Raw genomic sequence first — 17984 nt, forward strand, 5'->3', positions numbered from 1 at the left:
GCCAGGCAATCATGGAATGTAATAGGATAAGGATATTGCCATGTGGGCGTTAAGGTCGAGTCATCAGCTGCAAGAGATGCGAGAATATGAAACGACAACAGACGGAAGACCACCAAAGATATCAAAAGGTGTAATCGTGTCACTTTGTCTGGCGAATCGACTGCTCATCAAGCGGGAAGATTGGGTCGACGCATGCCTGCTGGCTCGCATTGGCGTACAGAAGCACAAAATCAAAGACCAGGATTCATTCAAGATTGCGCCTGTCAAGCTTCTGCGCCAGTTGGAGCCGCCAGTCCTGGGCCGAAGTCCAAGCCACCACGTTGCCAATGCGATGTGGTGGGATGCGTTGGCAGTTGAGGTGTGATGATGACGGATTAGTCAGGATTTGCATCTTCATCAAACCAGGTGAAGTGAGCCTCTGGTGATGAAGAGAGCTTCATGAACCATGAACCGGTTTTATGTATGTCGTTATGTCCCTTGCTGTTTGCTAATGATGGGGTGTCTAACCTTAATCATCAATAACTATAGTTCGGCGAATCGTCCGAGTCAGAAGCGGAAGCCATCGAAGGAGATGATTACCTCCCATTCCCAAAGCCGCTTTCCAGGGCATCCTTTAATACCCCAGGCTTCCAGTCCGCCGAGTTTCTGTCCTCTCTTTCCAATAGACACCAATCTCTTGCAGACTTGCAGAGTGAACTCCGAGAACTGAGCCAATTGCTGAATAAAGAGTTACTTGACCTAGTCAACGAAAACTATCAAGACTTCCTGTCACTCGGGACTGCCCTACAAGGTGGAGAAGGAAAAGTCGAAGAAATTAGAACCGTGCTGTTGGGTTTTCAGCGCGATGTGCGGGCGGTAAAAGAAACATTCGAAAACAAAACAGCGCAGATTAAGGAGTTGCTGGATACCAAAAGGCGCCTACAAACTGGCATCTCTGTTGGTTATGATTTGTTAGATATTGCCGAGAGAGTTGACTTATTGCAACGCAAGCTTATGATTTCTCAAAGCAACACGGAAGATAGTGGACTTACCGAATACCAGGAAGTGGATGACGAGCTGACTGGAAGTGAAGATGAAGAAAGTGACGTGGATGAGCTCCATGGACAACTTGGTAGGGACAACCTGCCCCTTGTTTCTTTACAGAGACTGGAACGGCATATTCAGCAATATGTTAGCTTAAAAATTGCTATTGGTCGTGTTGGAGAACACCCGTTTGTGGAAGGGCAAAAAAGCAGGATTACAAGCATCAGAATGGCCTTAGTCTCGGATCTCAACAATGCGAGTAAACTAGCTGAAACAGCCACAAAAAAGGAATATCGGCTACTCAAGATTTTACATCTGTACAAGCTTTTAGAAGAACAGGCTCCAGAGAGCCTTACATCAACGAAATCAAAAAGTTAAAGCCAGTGAATTGTGAATTTGTCTCCTTTTCACATAGCAAGATGTAGAGTAAGAGTATATAGCAAAAAAAAAAAAAAAAAAGGGAAATACCATTCATAACTACTATACAGGGACACCTCTATTATGAAATATACTTTACGTGCTGTTCGGCTTACTATCCCGTGAGTGCATATGAAGGAGGAGAATCTTCTGTTTTGAATTCACCATTTAAGCTGAATCCTGGAGCATTAGTGGAGCTTAGAACCTAAAGGAGCGTCAGTAGAGAAGCAATCGGATGCGAGGGAGCAGACAAAAAACACACCACTTCTGCAACCTCTTTAGATACCTGATCAGACAATGAAGCTGCATCTTTCTTTACTTGAGCCACAAGAGTATGGAGGTTGTTCCTCAACTCTTCAGGAGAAAATCCCAACTGGCCAATCGACATGCGAATTACACCAGATCTTTCTCTGTAAATACTGCCAGCACGCATATTTTTCACTGCCAAACCGACATTGTCCACTACTGTCCCCAGTTTTACACTGGGCATCAACCCCTTTGGGCCTAGAATTCTGCCCAGTCCGGCTTTATTCAGGTTCTGAAGACTAGAAGAATGGCATATGCAAGCTTCGAATTCTATTTTGCCTGCTTTGATCTGGTCAAAAACGTCTTGTTCGCCGACAATGTCTGCCCCAGCAGCTTTAGCGTCCTTTGCCGCTCGCGAACCATCAGGAGCAATCACACAAACCCGAACTCCTGTCTGCACAGCATGTGGGAGCCGCAGTTGATTTCGAATTATGGGACCATCTTTTTTCGTGCGCAGTTTCAAATGGACTTCGTATTTGATGGATGTCGGTTGTCTTCCAGCTTCAAAAGCGCGAATATATCTGCCACGAGTACCATTAGCACGACCGCTAAATCCTTAGGGAACAGCCATACCTCATAGCATCACATAATGAGAATTGAATGGCATCCTTCATATCGTACTGTTTGAATGTTCTTCGTTTCTTTTTTGATTTTGCAGCGTCATCTTTAGCTTTCGACTTGCTGACAAGTCTTAAATCTCTGGTCTGCTGCTGAACGGGATATAAGAATGGGAGGGAGGAAGTTGTAGAGGGCCTAACAGGCTGTAACAATGAAGACAGTGTGCTCCTTGTGAAAGAAGCCAAATATTTATGAGGTGCTGCCATTGTACCGTCGTATTGAACCCGATCAACAGTTGCTGCGATCAATCTTCAACTTCTAATTATTTATTCGGATCGGAGAAATGAATCTCCGGAGGAAAAGAACCACTCCGTCCTAACTACGCTGCCAGAAACCCACCCAATACAACATCTTGAACAGAAAATTCTCAGTGGAAGCATGGTTATATGAATGTGTACTATACATAATGCCTTAGGCACATGTGGAAATAGTATTTTTTTTCCTTACAGCCACCCACCACCTAAGTTGGTAGCTATTGATACACCTTGAGTGAGTTGATCGCCCAGTATGTCTGCCGAAATGCTTCCGGATAATTGGCCACAAAATCTTCGCATGTCGGGGACACCGATGCGCAAGGCGAACTAGCCCATACCCGGCCAGCCCACACTCCACAGAATGTTGTGTTGATTACAATCTTCAGGTCTCTGAAGCTTTTCGTAAAGCTGCAGTTTCCTGTAAAATGGGCCATCGCGCGCCCCCATGATTCCGGATGTAGCCTGCCATGCGCAATGTCTGATGCCATTTTGTGCCTTCGAGGGAAAAACCAGACCTTGATGTCGTGCTTGGTCCATAGCGTTGCATACAGCCCTCCTCCGGCTGCGTTCATTCTGGTGCCATAGTTACGTGGATCCCGAGAGCTGATCTGGCATCCTTCGTTATGTTTTTGCCCAGGAGCAGCAACGTCACAATTTGTTGTTCTTACTCGGCCAGTTGATGTTATATTTTGCGAAATTGTACAATTGGGGCCCGTATGAAGCGTCACGGAATTTTGAACCTCGAGATTGACTCCTTCGTAAATATCTATCTCTCCTCCGTACGGCCAATTGGGACCTAGCATCCAGAATGCGGGCCACGCTCCACACATATTACCTGGCACATGGGCGAAGTCGGCGATGAATAACCCCTGATTATACGCTTTCTTGCTCGTGATACGAACACTTCGTCGACCCTTAGGTGCAATATTTGTCCTGTCCACACCCAGCCAGGTTTGGTTATCACCAAAGTAAGTAGTACTAAAACCAATCAACCCGTTTTTCCACGCTTTTTCTTCTGAAACATATTCCACAAATCCTTCTGTAGGGTCTTTCCCGGTGAAGAAGTCGAACTTGTCGAAAAATGATTTTCCAGCATATTCATCGACAAGTCGATACGAGGCTGCGGCCTTAGGGAAACATAAGTATGGTAAAATAAAGAGTAGGATTCTAAACATTGGCACGGTAATGCGTTGACAAACTAAATTTATTTTGCCCAATGGCAATGTTATGAAGCACGGTTCCTTAACTAACATGCTGAAATGATGTTGATATTTCTTTATAAAAAGAAAAGAAATTCTTTAATGGTAAAATGAATATGGAGTAGTCACTCTGAATGTATCTTAGTATTATTCAGGGCATACCATTCATTAATGTCCCCAGCAGAGTGCTGTTTTGCTGCAAATTGCCTGTTAAAGAAACGAAAATTGTAACAAAAACAATGGGGGAACCCATTTGAAAGTACCTGAATAGAAGCTCATAATATTGAATGTAACAAAAGTACCATCTCAGATTTGTGAATAAAGCAGCCCCAATATACAGTCTGGACTCCTGTTTGACTCAAATTTTTAGTAAATCTAAACATTTAAAGCCCAAAAGAATAAATTCTTATTAGATCATTGTTCTGTTTCTATGGAGCTTGTGTTATACGATATGGGTGCCACATGCATGTAGTTACTCATTTCTCCTCCTCTTTCCGTCTAAGACAAACTATACCACCAAGTGAAATACTGGTGCGATAGGAATTTCAATAGCCATACCAATGTTGCAGAGTATTAGATCATTCCTTAACTATCCCTAAGGATACCCACAACTCTCTTTGCAGCCTCATTACTTTCAACGTCCTCAGGGACGACACCAGCGCGTTTCAATATCGCCACAACATCGACGATTATATCTTGTCGAACGCCTCGGGTTCCGGCCTTGACAAAGCGGACATCCTTCAGCCACTCACTAGCATCTTCTTTTGAATAAGTACACCCCAACTCTCCTGTTCCAAGTAGCGAAATAGCACCCTCTGTATTGGATTCAAAAGCAACAATACCTTGGTCCAACGCATTTAAAAGTTGCAGCAGTCGTGGATCATCCTCCGGCTTTGGAAAGGTAGCCGTAGAAGCAGCAATGTGCCATGATGGCCATGGTGTGAAAATCTCACCAATCTTCTTTAAGGGGGGGGATGGAGTAGAGGGCGTACTGTCAAAGTAAGGCTTAGTAGTAAACTGTTCCCACATGAAAAAATCGGCAGCGGCAGTCACAGAGCCATCCGAATGTTCAAGATTGTCTCCTACGACTCCATCGCGCAGAGAGGAAAAAGGTCCCAGTATAACAGGCGACAGCGGGGAAGAAGGAGGCCAGTTTTGCTGCTTCGCTAGGACGAATGACATGACATGGGACCCGCTAGACACGATGGTGATGAGTTCTAACACATTCATATTTTCGTAGCGAGGGGCTACCTTCTTACCTCCCCAAGCGGCTGACTCCAACCCTTCCACCTTTGACATCATCCACATTTAAAATATCATTTCTCTTTCTTCCCGTAACAATTGCCCATCTTAGAGGTGTTTCCACCCACTGGCCGACCATCTTGTATCCTCCATCGACATCGGCCCCCTTGTTAGCCTGCTCCTTTCCGACGAGGCCCGCGACCCATCCTTCCGTGAGACCAATGCCGATATCAATTTCATTTTGTCGTAGGGAAGATATCATATGCCCAGTCCCGGAGGGGAAGGGTGTTAGGGAAACGCTGAAAGGGAGGGATGAGAATGCCGAGCGAGCCGCTAAATGTAGAGGGGTAAGGTAATGTTCTACAGAAGAAACAATGGTCAGACCATTCTGAGAATAGAACTCAATTCTATTTGCCTTGATGGGTATCCCGCGAACACTTTGCTTAAAAGAACTCGCGGGGGCGGGGTACCGAATGTATGTATGTAGGCAATTAGCCCAAGGAAACTTACCTGGAACATAGCCAATTCTGATCGTCCCCTCAGAGGTCGCCATCGTTCTTCTGTCAAATATCTGGAGTAGCTTGGTCAACACTTGAATTGGAGGTTGGCTCTCAGTTTTGTTTTCGTTGGGGTAGTTAGCTACTCCGAATACCTTCATGCGGGCCTTAACCATTGTAGTGTCTCTGGGAGAACAACAACCAAAAATCAGCAACATCTTATATATATATAAATTAAGATTTGAAGTCTATAAGGCATTTGTTACATGGTTGCCGTATATTTTAGATCCTTTCCATGCCAAAATGGTCATGATAATCGCACGTCCACATCTTTCATACCCCATCGATCATCATTCTGAATAGTGTCATTGCTAGAGGGTACTTTCTCCAGTCTGCTAGGCTGTCCATTCCCGAATATCCAATATTGTATACCTAGGTAGCAGTCACAGATGCATTGTAGAACCCCACAGATCCGAAACGCCAATGGTACCGAGCTGCCGCTGTAGAAAAAGTAGCCCATTTTCATAGCATCTCCTAGAAGCCAGGCGGTAATAACAGATACCCGGAAGCCGTTACAGGATTGTGATCTCTGATTGGCAAGTATCTGAGGAATCGGGAGAAAAGCCTCGATCCCAAGACCAGCGAAACCTAGAAGCGCAGTATATAATTTTGATTTAGAGACAGGGGGGAGTAACACCTGTACAAGGGCGAGAGTTAACGATAGATAGCCGAGAAATGTCCAATAGCTAAACCATGGCATATTAGCAGCTAGTTCATAACGTGAAAAAATGCAACGCAGATATTCAAGGTGCACATACGGGCGCGTTGCCCTCCATTGCCAGAAGTCAAAAGGTCTTCTGAACCCGTCTTTTCCACCAGGCAACTGTCCAATAAACGGAGTATGGTCGACTGGAGACTGGGGGCGATGATCAAGCGCGACTTTCAGTAACAACATTTGTACAACAATCATCACCAACGCCTGTATAAATAACGGAAAGGAGTACGGATCACTGAACCAATAAAAGATCCTAAATAACTCTATGTTAGTTTGATGCGCCTAGACAACTCAATTTCAGTTATAGAGACACCCACTTAACAATTGATGCAACGAGCATTATTAAGGGTATATCCAGCGAGAAGCCTGCGGAGCTTCTTGTCCGCTGTATGCTATATATCTGATCTGCATATGATAGAATTGGGGATAAGACTAAGCTGTGGGAGAGTGTTAAGACCTTTTGGTGAGCGTAGCTCGAGGAGGGAGTCTTACAAAAGCGGAGCGCCATACTCCATAGTCGCGGAGACTAGCCTCATCGTGAGGAGTCTCTATTTATGACCGCCTTCTTTCCTGTTTTTACAGCTCTCGGGGTCTCCGAGAAGGGCTATCGTGCTCACACGATTATCATCCAAACGAGATTGGCTATCAGAAAGTATCGGAAAATTTCAGTTTAACCGGCAAAGGGTGGAAAGGCGCAATAGACGTCCAGTACGGGATACGAAGTAGTAAGATCAATTGACAGAGAGAACGGAATGAAAGCTGTTCCAGACAGCCTGCAGTTGACAACTTTTTTGTTAGCGCACTACTACAAGCACGCTAGGGAGAACGGTCGGTGAAAGTAAGCGGGAGATCAGCTAACTAACAAATACGGTGAGTTTTTCGGAACGATAGCAGATGAAAGAGTGTTTGAGCAAAGATGAGGGTCAGATTGCGTCCGTGTCCATGATTAGATCAGTCAACCAACTATGCACTAGTTAGAAACATTACATATTGAGCTGAGATGACGACGCGCTGTGCGCGTAGGATACTTGGTTGGCTCAAGTAGTGCTCCACACTCGGTACTCCGTAGGCTTGGCGCATTTCACCAATTGCCAAGCTAGCTGTGTTACAAAGTTAGATAATCAAACATAGTTAGTCAGCAGAAAAGTAGCTTACTCAACAAACTATAAAATAAGATATCATTTGACCTGATTAGGTTCTGCCATCCTTTATCGGTATAAAGTACAAGTTAATGGCTAAATGCAATAGTTCGACCCATTCAAGAAAAGTCTATCTTCCAGGATTTGGTGATTGAGACGCCGGGGTCCTTAATAACAGCAAAAGATGATTTCCCAGCTCCAGAACTATGCCATTCCAACGAGGTTTGCGTGGGATTGGGTGTAGCGTCTTCCTGTACCAAAACTGTCGTTTTATCCTTCCACTCGGCAGGAGCACCGACAACAATAATTTTTTCAACACGCACTTCTGCCATACTTTTTAGATATTTCGCGGTTTTGATACCGCTAATCCCTAGATCTTCTGAGGACAGGGCGAATTTGTCGAAGACAAAGCGTCGGTGAATTATGGCACCACCTTGATAATCAAAAGTTTCACCGTCATCAACGTAAAGCTCACCCTCTGCCTTAGTATTCTTATCTAGGACGACAACGAGGGTATATGGGTCAAACTTCATCAGGCCACTGCTTCGGCGTGGTCTGTCTTTTCTAGGGATCACATGGCCACCTTGCATCAAGAGAGGGATCTTTTCTAATGGTGCTTGTACTGTGTGCATTTTTCCAGCCCCATGGTATACAGTGTAGTCAAAATAATCATAATATTTTTCATCATCAGCAATATATATGTCAACGGTAGTTGCTCCTTCGGTAACTACAGGCTTTGCGAGCAGACCAGTAGAGCCGAGGTACAACTGGTCATCGATTGCAAAACCTTGTTCGTCGAAGGGATGGATATAGTACTGGGGTCGAACGATGGGAGAGCCATCAATCGAAGCCTGATGAAAAGCAGTATACCAGGCTGGTAGGAGTTGGTATCTCAGTCGCAAAGCTTGAGTGATAATTGCAGTGTATGGTTCCCCGCTCAAATATGGCTCACGCCTTCGAGTGTCAATATGAGCATGTGCACGAAGAAATGGGTAGAAAATGCCTGCTTGATACCATCTTGTTAAAAGTTCTTTGCTTGGGTTACCAAAAAACCCGCCAACATCGGCACCTCCAAATGGAAAGCCAGCGATTCCGTTGTTTAAAACCATTGGTAAAGAGGCAGCAAGATGTTCCCAGTTCGCTTGATTATCGCCAGTCCACATTGCACCGAGCCTCTGAGACCCAGCATAGAAGGAACGAGTTAGTACGAAAGGACGTCTGAGTTCACCCTGTTTACGCTCCAATAATGCTTGATAAGTTGCATTAACAAATGTCATACCATTCAGATTATGGACGTCACGATGCTCCCAGCCCCCATGGTGGATATTATCCTTTGGCATTGTTGTTTCGGGCCCATTGAAAACCGACGGCTCGTTCATATCATTCCAAACAAAAGAGTTGTGTTGAGTTTCTTTGAAGGTATCGTATTTGAACAAGCCTTTCCACCACTCGATGGCAGAGGGATTAAAGCAATCAATCCAATGTGAGGATCCTGGCCAACACCAACCATCGTAGATGTTCCCATCTTTATTGTTAACAGCCAATTTCTTGCTCTTCAATTCATCAACAACAGGGTAATTGCCCTCGTTTTTGATGTGTGGGTCAATGATGTAGACGAGTTTCCGCTCCGAGGAATCAAGCTGTTTTTGCATACCAATAGGATCGGGGAATGTATGTGGGTCCCAGGTAAAATATTTCTTCTGATCCGTGTATTCGATATCAAGCCATATTACATCATAGGGTATTTGATACATGTCAAATTTTCGGTCAACTTCTTTCACATCTTCGTCGGTCACGTAATTCCAGCGACACTGGTGATATGCAATGGCAAAGTGCTGCGGTAATTGCGTGAACCCAGTAAGCTCCCCATAGGTTTTAGCGATGTCATAAGGGTTTGGTCCAAGAAAGACAAACACATCAAGGAGTCCGTTCTCAGAAAACCAGTGGGTTTGGGTATCTGTGGTTTCTTCAACTCCTAGGGATAGTGGGTTAGGGGATTGTTTCATTTTAACGATGTCAACCCAAGTTTCTGCTGCATTAAGCCAAAGAACACCGACAGTGGATCCGCCACGATGGGCTTGCATAAACGGAATCGAGCCATACAGAGTCATGGGGCTGTTTAATTCGTACTCAAACACATCGGCATTATAAAGACGATATGGTTCACTGTGCTGACCCTCACCGCCCCTACTGAAGTTAGAAGTGAGTAATCTAGTAGACCTGGGATGCAATACCTAGTTTCTTTAAGCGACATAGAGTCGGCGTGCTCCGGTATGCCAAACACGTGTTTGTATCCAGGAAATGTAATATCTAAACCAACACTCTCGGGTCCTCTCGGTTTCGAGTCGGTGTTTCCTCCAAAAGATTCTTCCCACAGAGTTGAATCTTCTGTATCTAGGGTGGTATCCGAAGAATCAGTGCTCTTCTCAATCTTAGCCCTCCAATGTTCCACATTAAGCAGCCCTCGATCATTAAACTTAACGTGCGGTATGCCATCGCGCTCAAAGGAGATGCCAAAAGGGAAGTGTCTGATGACGGCCTTGAATTGTTGATTAGCTCCAAAAACGACGTTAGTGTATCCGTTGCCAGAGTCTTTCTCTAGTTGCGCCAATAAGCTAGGGGTAACATCTCCGGTGATCGCCCACTTCGCAGCCTCATTATACCGCTCTTTCCTTACAGTGCTTCCATGTCTCAATTGTATGTCTCCTTTCTGACGTTTCTCTTCATCAATTGTCACCCGCGTAGCACCTGATTCGAGAAATGTTACGGCTAGCGGAAGGCGAACGTCGCCGTCCGCTGTTGTTGACTTGATGATTATGCCGCTCAATTGCCCATTCTTGAAGGTGACCGAGTGCGGGTCAAGTCGATAAGGGGAGGACCAAGCTGATGCTTTATCCACAATTGTATCTGCAAGGGCTCTATTTCGCTTGCAGAAACCAGACTGCGAGCACGTCTTAAAATTTTCGTGTTTAACCATGACTATGGCAAGCTTCGTGTTAAACAAAAGTAGCTATATAGCACCGAGCTTTCAAACTTACAACCAGGAACGACAAAACTTGTGATAATAACAATAGCCACCAGGGCCAAAGATCGCAAAGGAGCTCGGAAAAGCGCCATGAGGGCTGACGGAGTAGGTGAGCGAGCTAGCAAAGCGCAACGTAGCTAGATGGGTAGCGGAGATAGAGAACAAGTCACTCCATAGAGCTCATAAGACAAATATGGCACGGGCAGTGCTTCCGGATCCTAGCAAACAACACGCGCCAGCTATTTTGTGACGACCTGAGGGGTATAAGGGCTTGTGCTTACACCTATGGCGCCTGAACAGACTGATACATTTGACAAGGTGTATCATCACGTGACCTGGTCAAAATTCTCCATAACTAACTAGAGTACGGAGTAGGTAACATGGAGTGCCCGATCGGAGTACGGAGTATTCCGTGTCCCGAGAGCTGACCTCCTATTCTTGCACTTTGTGTGCTCTCCACAATCACACCCAAACCAACACCGCTCATTTTCCTGCATTTTCTTTAACGGGAGAAGTTCCGCCTGCATTGCATTGCGAACACGAGCGAATGGCTCACCTGACCAGTGAGAACATGCAAATGTTTGGTAGTTGTTCCTTGGCCGCCACTTCTCCAGTCAAATCGTGGATGACCAGCTTGACAAAAATAGCTTGATGTCTCACTTTCCGGGGACTTCGGGACTGTGTTTAGGTAGAGCTACAAAGTCATCAACTGGAAAGCCATCCATCGAGGGTTATAAAATGCAGCTGCATCCCTCGTAAACGGCAGCATTGCACTCCGCCTCGTTGCTACTTCTCTCCCGATTTTTCGACTGGAAATAGAATTAGTCGTTTGCTAAAATCCGACCTAGCTATTCAAAATGCGATTTTCTACCCTTTTTCTTGCCGGCCTGGGGGCTATCAGTGCTTCCGCCCTACCCACCACAGACACATGCTCGGGATCTAACCCCAACAAGTATTTTGGCCTCATTGCTATTCATTCCGGCAACGCAGTCCATAATGCTGCACTCAGTGCATCCTTAAGCAGCATTTTCGCCAATCTTCCTAACCAGAACGCCCAATGCAACCGGCCCAACGAGCGATTTGCGACCTTCTATATCAAGGACGGCGCCCTCTTCCTTTACACCCCCGAATCTGCCGAGAAGCAGCAGATGTTTGTTGACCGTTCCGGCATGGGTATATAACAAACAGCATTTGTTCTTACATATTTCATTTTCAACTAACCCCTAAACATGTAGGCATGGGAAAAATCGGATACATCACAGGAAGTTCCGGGCATCCCCGGTATGCCGAGCTCACGGGGTGGTCTATTAATAGCGAAAATCATCTCCAATTCGCCGGAAACGATCTAGTAGCCTGTCCCAACAGCATTCAGAACTCGTGGAGCATCTGGGCGGCTGGCTTCCAAAACCCAGGTCATAACCAGAACTGCATTGGTATTGCGGCGCGGGTCGAGTATAGTACGGATCCCAATGCTTGCGTTTACTCATGAACACAAAATTTGTTCTCTGATTTTACTGGAGGGCGAACGAATGCAATAGAGAAGCTAGCATGATATGGTCTGGCAAAACCTACTGCGTACATATCTTACTTTTTTTCGAAGAAATAATATTGCCATTTAATGCTATATAGAATACTTGTGTGCTTTCAGTGGGAATATGTTCCGTGACCCTAACTATCAGTCGTCCCTCTACACTGTGGTTATAATGTCCATAAACTCTAAAATATCCCACCACCAAGCTCCGGAAGGAACCCATCTAACGGCCTCCTCACGCTTATATCCCGACGCTTATATCACGTCCACTACATAGCATTATACCATTCAAGACAACACTCTAGCATAATCAATGGTACAATTATCAAGTTCTCCATGGTGAATGCAGGGTGTCCGCCTCCCAGCCCTGGGTACCCATACTCAGATTTACTCGACTTATCACTAGTCCCAACGACTCCGCCCCGTTGCCATTCACGAGTGACAGAAAGGTGGCATGAAGGCGAGCATAAAACGTTACTCCAATATATCAGGCAATTGAGAGATAATCATAGAAGTGGCGCAAGAGAGCTTGCAACAGATGCAGTGGAATGCCTTGCACTGGTGTGTAATATGATCAATGTGGGGTTAGCACAAGAAAAGGACAAAGACGAAGATTATAAGTATCGGGTGTGGTGGACCGCAGTTCGTAGGACTGGTTGGATTATTTCTACGTATGCGAGGCCTAGTATGAGCGCTGCGATCAACGAGGCGGTGTTGAAGGTAAAGACAGAGCTAGGGAGTGAGTCTCTAGAATGAGCCCATCGATGAGACAGCAATTGATAATATGCAGGTTAAAAATAATCGAAGACTACGTATGCAGTAGAAGGGATAGAAGTGATCCTGGAATGGGAGCTTACTTGCAACAATTCATTCGTCATAAGTTTCTTCCCAGCAGCCCCGAATCTACACCACGTACTGTTACGATTTTGACCCTAAGCCTGAGTTCTACTATCCGACATGCCCTGCTAGCTTTGTTGCAGCTAGAGAATTTCCATGGTACCGGTGATAACAGCAACCCGCTCATGGTACGGCTGCGCATCATGGAGTCTCGTCCGTTATGCGAAGGGGCGGACTTAGCGAAAATACTGGCCGATCAGGCAATGAGCAAGGCATTCAATAATTTGGAAATCGAGATCGCCTCTGATGCAAGCGTTGCAATTCTGGCAAGAGAGGCTGATATAATTCTCCTGGGGGCCGACAGAATTTCTGCGTGTGGGGATGTCAGCAATAAGACTGGCAGTTTCCCAGCGGTCGTTTGCGCGAAACATATCGCAAACAGTGCTGTCGCCATTGTGATATCGGAAACTGAGAAAGTGGACAAGCCGGATCATGGGGCCGGGCCCACAGAAGAGGACAACAGCCCGGCAGAGTTAATGCGTGCCTGGAGTGCCGACGTACAGCAAAGTGCATCGCTGGAGATGTGGAAACGGATCGTCCGGGTCAGGAATGTGTACTTTGAATGGGTGCCTGCGAGTTACATTGATTTCTATATCTGTGAAACAGGGATTCTTAGCGTGGATGATATTCAAAAACAATCACAGTGGGTGGTGCGTGCAGAACAACGAATATTTGGCGATCGTTGACACACATAGGGTGTGTGGCTCATGGCTTGGTTCCGTGAGATCCGGCTGTTCAACCACAGATCGAGCCAATTCTCGGCCAGGCCAAGGCAGCCTGTGCTTCCTCTAGTAATAAGACCCGCAAAAGCAAAGAGCATTATTCCAGACAGTGATAATCGAGGCTTTTTGACCGGGCTGGGAAGAAGAAAACCCTGCCGAGCCGCCGTCGATGCGGTCATAGAGCTTTATCGATAAGCCGGCGCTAGGCCCGAAACGGCACTGGGTAAACAGCCGCGACCCCGTGATCTGGCACTGCAGCGCCGTCGAGCATCCAAAACACGCACGGCAAACATGGAAATCTCGCCTGCGCTGCGGCTGTTGTGGTGAGTGGCGTGTCCGTGCTGTTGATCTGGGTCTACACGCCGTCCTTCCCTACATTTTAGCTTTGATTCTGACGTCGTTCTTGCCTGTCACTCGTTTCCAGAGCTACCAGTCTATGCTTTGGCAGTAGATGTCCCTGTGTGCCGGCCATAACATTCAATATTTCGGCCACCATCCGATGCCATTACCCCTAGGGTTTTGAACCACTGTTCGTCTATGTTATGCGACCTCGGCCTGGGCTTTGAAGCTCTGCGATTCTCCTTTTTTCCTCGTCTCCGCCCGACCTCCTGACACATCATCATGGCCCCTGAGGCGCCGCAGTTACCGACAAAATTCCCTTGTTGGTGCAGAGCCGTGTATTCGTGGGGTGGGGAGACAAAACGCGACCTGGGCTTTGTGGAAGGTGACCTGATCGAGTGTCTCAATGCCGGGGATGGGTCGTGGTGGACAGGCCGGTTGAAGCGCGACAGGAGAATGGTCGGAGTGTTCCCATCCAACTTTGTAAAAGTTCTGGACGAGAGCTTTGTTCCTTGTAGCCGTTCTGTCAGTCCCTTGCCGCTGAGCGCACAAGTCACCCCGTCGAACTCACTCACCGGCCCCAAAAAGCGGAAGACGGTATTTAGAAAGCCATTCCAGGGATATAAGGAAGTCATCGGACCATCTGGCACGCTGAGCCGACAGAATACGCCCGCTGCTGAACCCTCGATAACGACGCCCGTATCCCAGAATCAAACTCCTACGCGCCGTGACCCGGACCGTACGCCAACGATAAGACGGAATGCAGCTCCCGCCCGCTCTCCAACGCGGGCACTCTCGCCCGCTCCGCCCCCACCAATGGCTGAAGCCCCGGACTCTCCGCCACCACCTCCGCCGCCCCCGCACCGGATTCTACATAGACGCTCCGTGTCTCCTCAGCCGCCTCGCCATGATCAGATGCCAGGCAGCTATCCCCCAAGAACTCCCTCTCCCTGCCCACATTCCCCAATGCACGGCAATACGCCGTCGCCTTTAAGGGATGCCATAGAAGACGTAATGTCTTCGCTCCACGATATGAGCCTGCATCGTGGGCCCCCATCACCAGAACCTCCACGCAGTCACTCGCCGTTTCATTCCTGGTCCACCGACTCCTTTACTCGACTGCAGGGAAATGATGTTGAAGATAGACGCGGCCGACAGCTAACTTCAGGAAATGGCGGGCAGAATGAATTGCATAATGATGACATGTCTTACCAGCACGATACCCTCACTCGTTACCATGATGGCCCGCCTCAACTTAGCAACTATGTCGAAAGAATGGAAAGTCGATTGCGACAATTACATGCGCAGGAGAACAAGGACCGTGACGAGCTTCATCTTCCTCCACCCACCCCCCCAAACCACGATTCTTATGAGCACGACAGCCTTCGTTCACTGCGTCAGCGCTCGATACGAATTCGAAAATCCATTGGTGAACTCAATCATGCTTACCTGAGTCGCACTTACACTACAAAGTCAATTGCAACCAATTCATCTAGCGGCATCCAAAGTATTGCGACAAACAGCACAACTAGTACGGGGCTAACAAGCCAGAGTGTAATGAGTGGCGCATCTGCTGGAGGATTCAGTGCTACAAGTGCCGCAAGCTTTGCACGGCGCTCCAAAGGGTACAGCATATTAAATAAGCCTGAAAGTCCGGTTCACCGTCCTCAATCCCGGGGAACGTACGGCCACGAGAGAGAAGGCTCGATGTATAGTAGGCCACAGACGCCCTTGACTGGAATATCTTATCATTCAAGCCATAATTCCTCCCGTCAAGGAGCTACGTCTGCCTTGGGATGGTCCGAGTTTCAAAAAGCAGATTCGCCTGGTGTTTTAGGAGGGCTAGCAACCCCGAAATCAAAAAAGTCGGGGTTTTTGAAGAAAATTCTCGAGTCAGCAAAAACCGGGGCGGCTACCGCAAGAAGCAATATCGCCGCAGCCCAGGGTTCCCGTCCCTCTTCCCCAACGAAAAGTCTTCTTCAAGGTGGTATTGCCTCTCTTTCTCCTACTCGATACGGGAAAGATGCCTCGAAGGATATGGGAATTGGTGGTCATGACTGGGTCCAGGTACGAAGAGACGTTAATCGTGCCACTACTCCCAGTAGGAATGAGCTTCTTGAAAGAGCAGAGCGTTGTGAGATGCTGGACTTTGCCGTTATTGCTCCAATACAGGAATTTTACGACAGTGCCGAAGGGGACGAGGGCATCGATGGCCTTCCAATAGCCGACCCAACGAATTGGAATACAGTAAATTTGCAGCTTGTCGATAAAAGTGCTCGGTTCATTACCAGCTTGCCACCAATGATGAATCCAACGAGCCTTGCCCAAGGATACGTTTGCCGACCATATCGGAGCGATGCCCAGCGACTACGTGCCATTTTTACTTGGGTCAGCGAAAAGATTGCGTGGGACGATGATCTAGATGGCGAGGTCGATCTGAGAAGAGTCATCTTAATGAAACGAGGGTGCCCCCAGGAGGTTGCCGTCTTAGTGTTTGAAATGTGTTCCTCAGTTGGTCTTCATGCCGAGGTGATTAGGGGGTATTTAAAGACGCCTGGTGAAGCTGTTGATTTTGATTGCCTCTCGAGACCCAACCATTGGTGGAATGCAGTCCTAATCGATGGAGAATGGCGAACCATGGACTGTTCATTGTCGAGCCCGACACATCCGCGAAGATCACTTTACTCTGGTGCAAACCCACAAGCTGCTGACAGTTGGTACTTTTTAACTCGCCCTATGGAAATTTGCTATACACATGTCCCAATGGCAGCCGAACAGCAACACATTTGCCCACCTATCAATCCTGACATTTTGCTTTCCCTGCCAGTTGCGTGCCCATCATTTTTCAAAAACGACCTACACATTCCAAAGTATGATACTAGTTTGATACATATCACCGGGCTAGAAACTGTGCAAATTCGCATCCACGTTCCACATGACGTGGAGTGTGTTGCGGAGGTCGAGGCAATTAGTTTTGCGCACGATGCAGATGGTGATCGTTTTGAGAGTGGAGATGTGGTTAGGAAGCGAGCTTTGGCCCAGGCTGATTGGTTCCATGAGCAGAAGAGATTCACGATCAAAGCGGTTTTACCTGGTGACGAGGGACAGGGTGTATTGAAGGTGTATGCTGGCAAGAAAGGCCTCATGCACTCTTCGAAAGACATTCCTCATCCATTGGCTTTCGCTATTCCGATACTTCATACTGGAGACAACCCTCCTTTTGAGTTCGTCCTTCGGCATCCAACACCTCACGCACAACGCCATGACCTATACGTGATTCAGCCGCAATGTGCTCGGCTAGCCATCAATAATACTTTCGTCTTTGCGGTTCGCCAGCATCCAGCGTATTCATCATCATCGACATCAAGTTTCAGCGAAGTGAGCGGAAGATTGTCTCCAAACCCGTTTGCCCGGCCTTCAAGTTCGCTTAGTATGGTATCGTCCATAGCCACCGCCTCAAATGCGTCGTCCGCCTCCGTAAACAGTAAGAGTAATGGTTCCCGTGAAAAGCCGGCAAAACTGGCGATACAAACTCCGTCCGGCAAAATATTACGATTGACGAGAAAAGCAGATCATATGATAACAATGAATACGGCCTCTGAGTGGATTGATGATGGAGTAGCTGATGGGAGCGTTTGGGAGACGGTTATTAAAGTTAGTGAGCGAGGCGTTTGGAGAGGACTGGTCCTTGCAGATCGGAGTGCTAGATGGTGTGTTTGGGCAGAATGGGAGTGCATCTGAATCCCTTCTATTCTATTTTGTGGTTCAATTTACCTGTTTAGACTATAATTGATTTGGCGCATCTTGATCCACAGCTTTGCAAGCGGTTCTATATCCTGAGTGAGCCCTTTTCCTTTTTCATTGTACAGAGCTAAAGAACCTGTAACACATGCTTATGTCTGAACTTTTTATTTCAATTACAATAACAACCCCATCCATTTTCTTTTGTTCAATTGTTGACTTCGTACCAGAGTCAACTCTCGTATGAATTTTGCACAAC

The 17984-nt window shown here is 47.0% G+C and overlaps 7 protein-coding genes across 7 annotated transcripts; 4 read left to right on the top strand and 3 right to left on the bottom strand.

Annotated features, from left to right (window-relative positions):
• Positions 1–40: 40 nt before the first annotated feature.
• On the top strand, positions 41–1401 carry LOZ57_000709 (uncharacterized protein; the record flags this gene model as incomplete). Its single annotated transcript, XM_049249807.1, has 2 exons — positions 41–358; positions 529–1401. The coding sequence occupies 2 exons, from the start codon at positions 41–43 to the stop codon at positions 1399–1401; spliced, it is 1191 nt and encodes a 396-aa protein (XP_049110967.1).
• Positions 1402–1555: 154 nt separating this feature from the next.
• LOZ57_000710 (uncharacterized protein) lies at positions 1556–2570 on the bottom strand (the record flags this gene model as incomplete). The annotated part of the gene is made up of 3 exons (XM_049249808.1): positions 1556–1645; positions 1703–2294; positions 2320–2570. The coding sequence occupies 3 exons, from the start codon at positions 2568–2570 to the stop codon at positions 1556–1558; spliced, it is 933 nt and encodes a 310-aa protein (XP_049110968.1).
• A 266-nt stretch (positions 2571–2836) lies between these two features.
• LOZ57_000711 (uncharacterized protein) lies at positions 2837–5612 on the bottom strand (the record flags this gene model as incomplete). Its single annotated transcript, XM_049249809.1, has 4 exons — positions 2837–3745; positions 4427–5012; positions 5077–5419; positions 5570–5612. The coding sequence occupies 4 exons, from the start codon at positions 5610–5612 to the stop codon at positions 2837–2839; spliced, it is 1881 nt and encodes a 626-aa protein (XP_049110969.1).
• A 1977-nt stretch (positions 5613–7589) lies between these two features.
• On the bottom strand, positions 7590–10587 carry ROT2 (glucosidase II; the record flags this gene model as incomplete). The annotated part of the gene is made up of 3 exons (XM_049249810.1): positions 7590–9657; positions 9705–10449; positions 10509–10587. 3 exons carry the CDS (start codon positions 10585–10587, stop codon positions 7590–7592), a joined length of 2892 nt encoding a protein of 963 aa, XP_049110970.1.
• Positions 10588–11352: 765 nt separating this feature from the next.
• On the top strand, positions 11353–11984 carry LOZ57_000713 (uncharacterized protein; the record flags this gene model as incomplete). The annotated part of the gene is made up of 2 exons (XM_049249811.1): positions 11353–11668; positions 11731–11984. 2 exons carry the CDS (start codon positions 11353–11355, stop codon positions 11982–11984), a joined length of 570 nt encoding a protein of 189 aa, XP_049110971.1.
• Positions 11985–12362: 378 nt separating this feature from the next.
• Positions 12363–13609, top strand: LOZ57_000714 (uncharacterized protein; the record flags this gene model as incomplete). The annotated part of the gene is made up of 2 exons (XM_049249812.1): positions 12363–12765; positions 12834–13609. The coding sequence occupies 2 exons, from the start codon at positions 12363–12365 to the stop codon at positions 13607–13609; spliced, it is 1179 nt and encodes a 392-aa protein (XP_049110972.1).
• Positions 13610–14266: 657 nt separating this feature from the next.
• On the top strand, positions 14267–17725 carry LOZ57_000715 (uncharacterized protein; the record flags this gene model as incomplete). Its single annotated transcript, XM_049249813.1, has 1 exon — positions 14267–17725. One exon carries the CDS (start codon positions 14267–14269, stop codon positions 17723–17725), a length of 3459 nt encoding a protein of 1152 aa, XP_049110973.1.
• Between the last annotated feature and the right edge of the window lie 259 nt (positions 17726–17984).

The sequence above is a fragment of the Ophidiomyces ophidiicola genome, assembly GCF_022830035.1.
Source record: "Ophidiomyces ophidiicola strain CBS 122913 chromosome Unknown scaffold_2, whole genome shotgun sequence".
In the NCBI taxonomy this organism is placed as follows: domain Eukaryota; kingdom Fungi; phylum Ascomycota; class Eurotiomycetes; order Onygenales; family Onygenaceae; genus Ophidiomyces; species Ophidiomyces ophidiicola.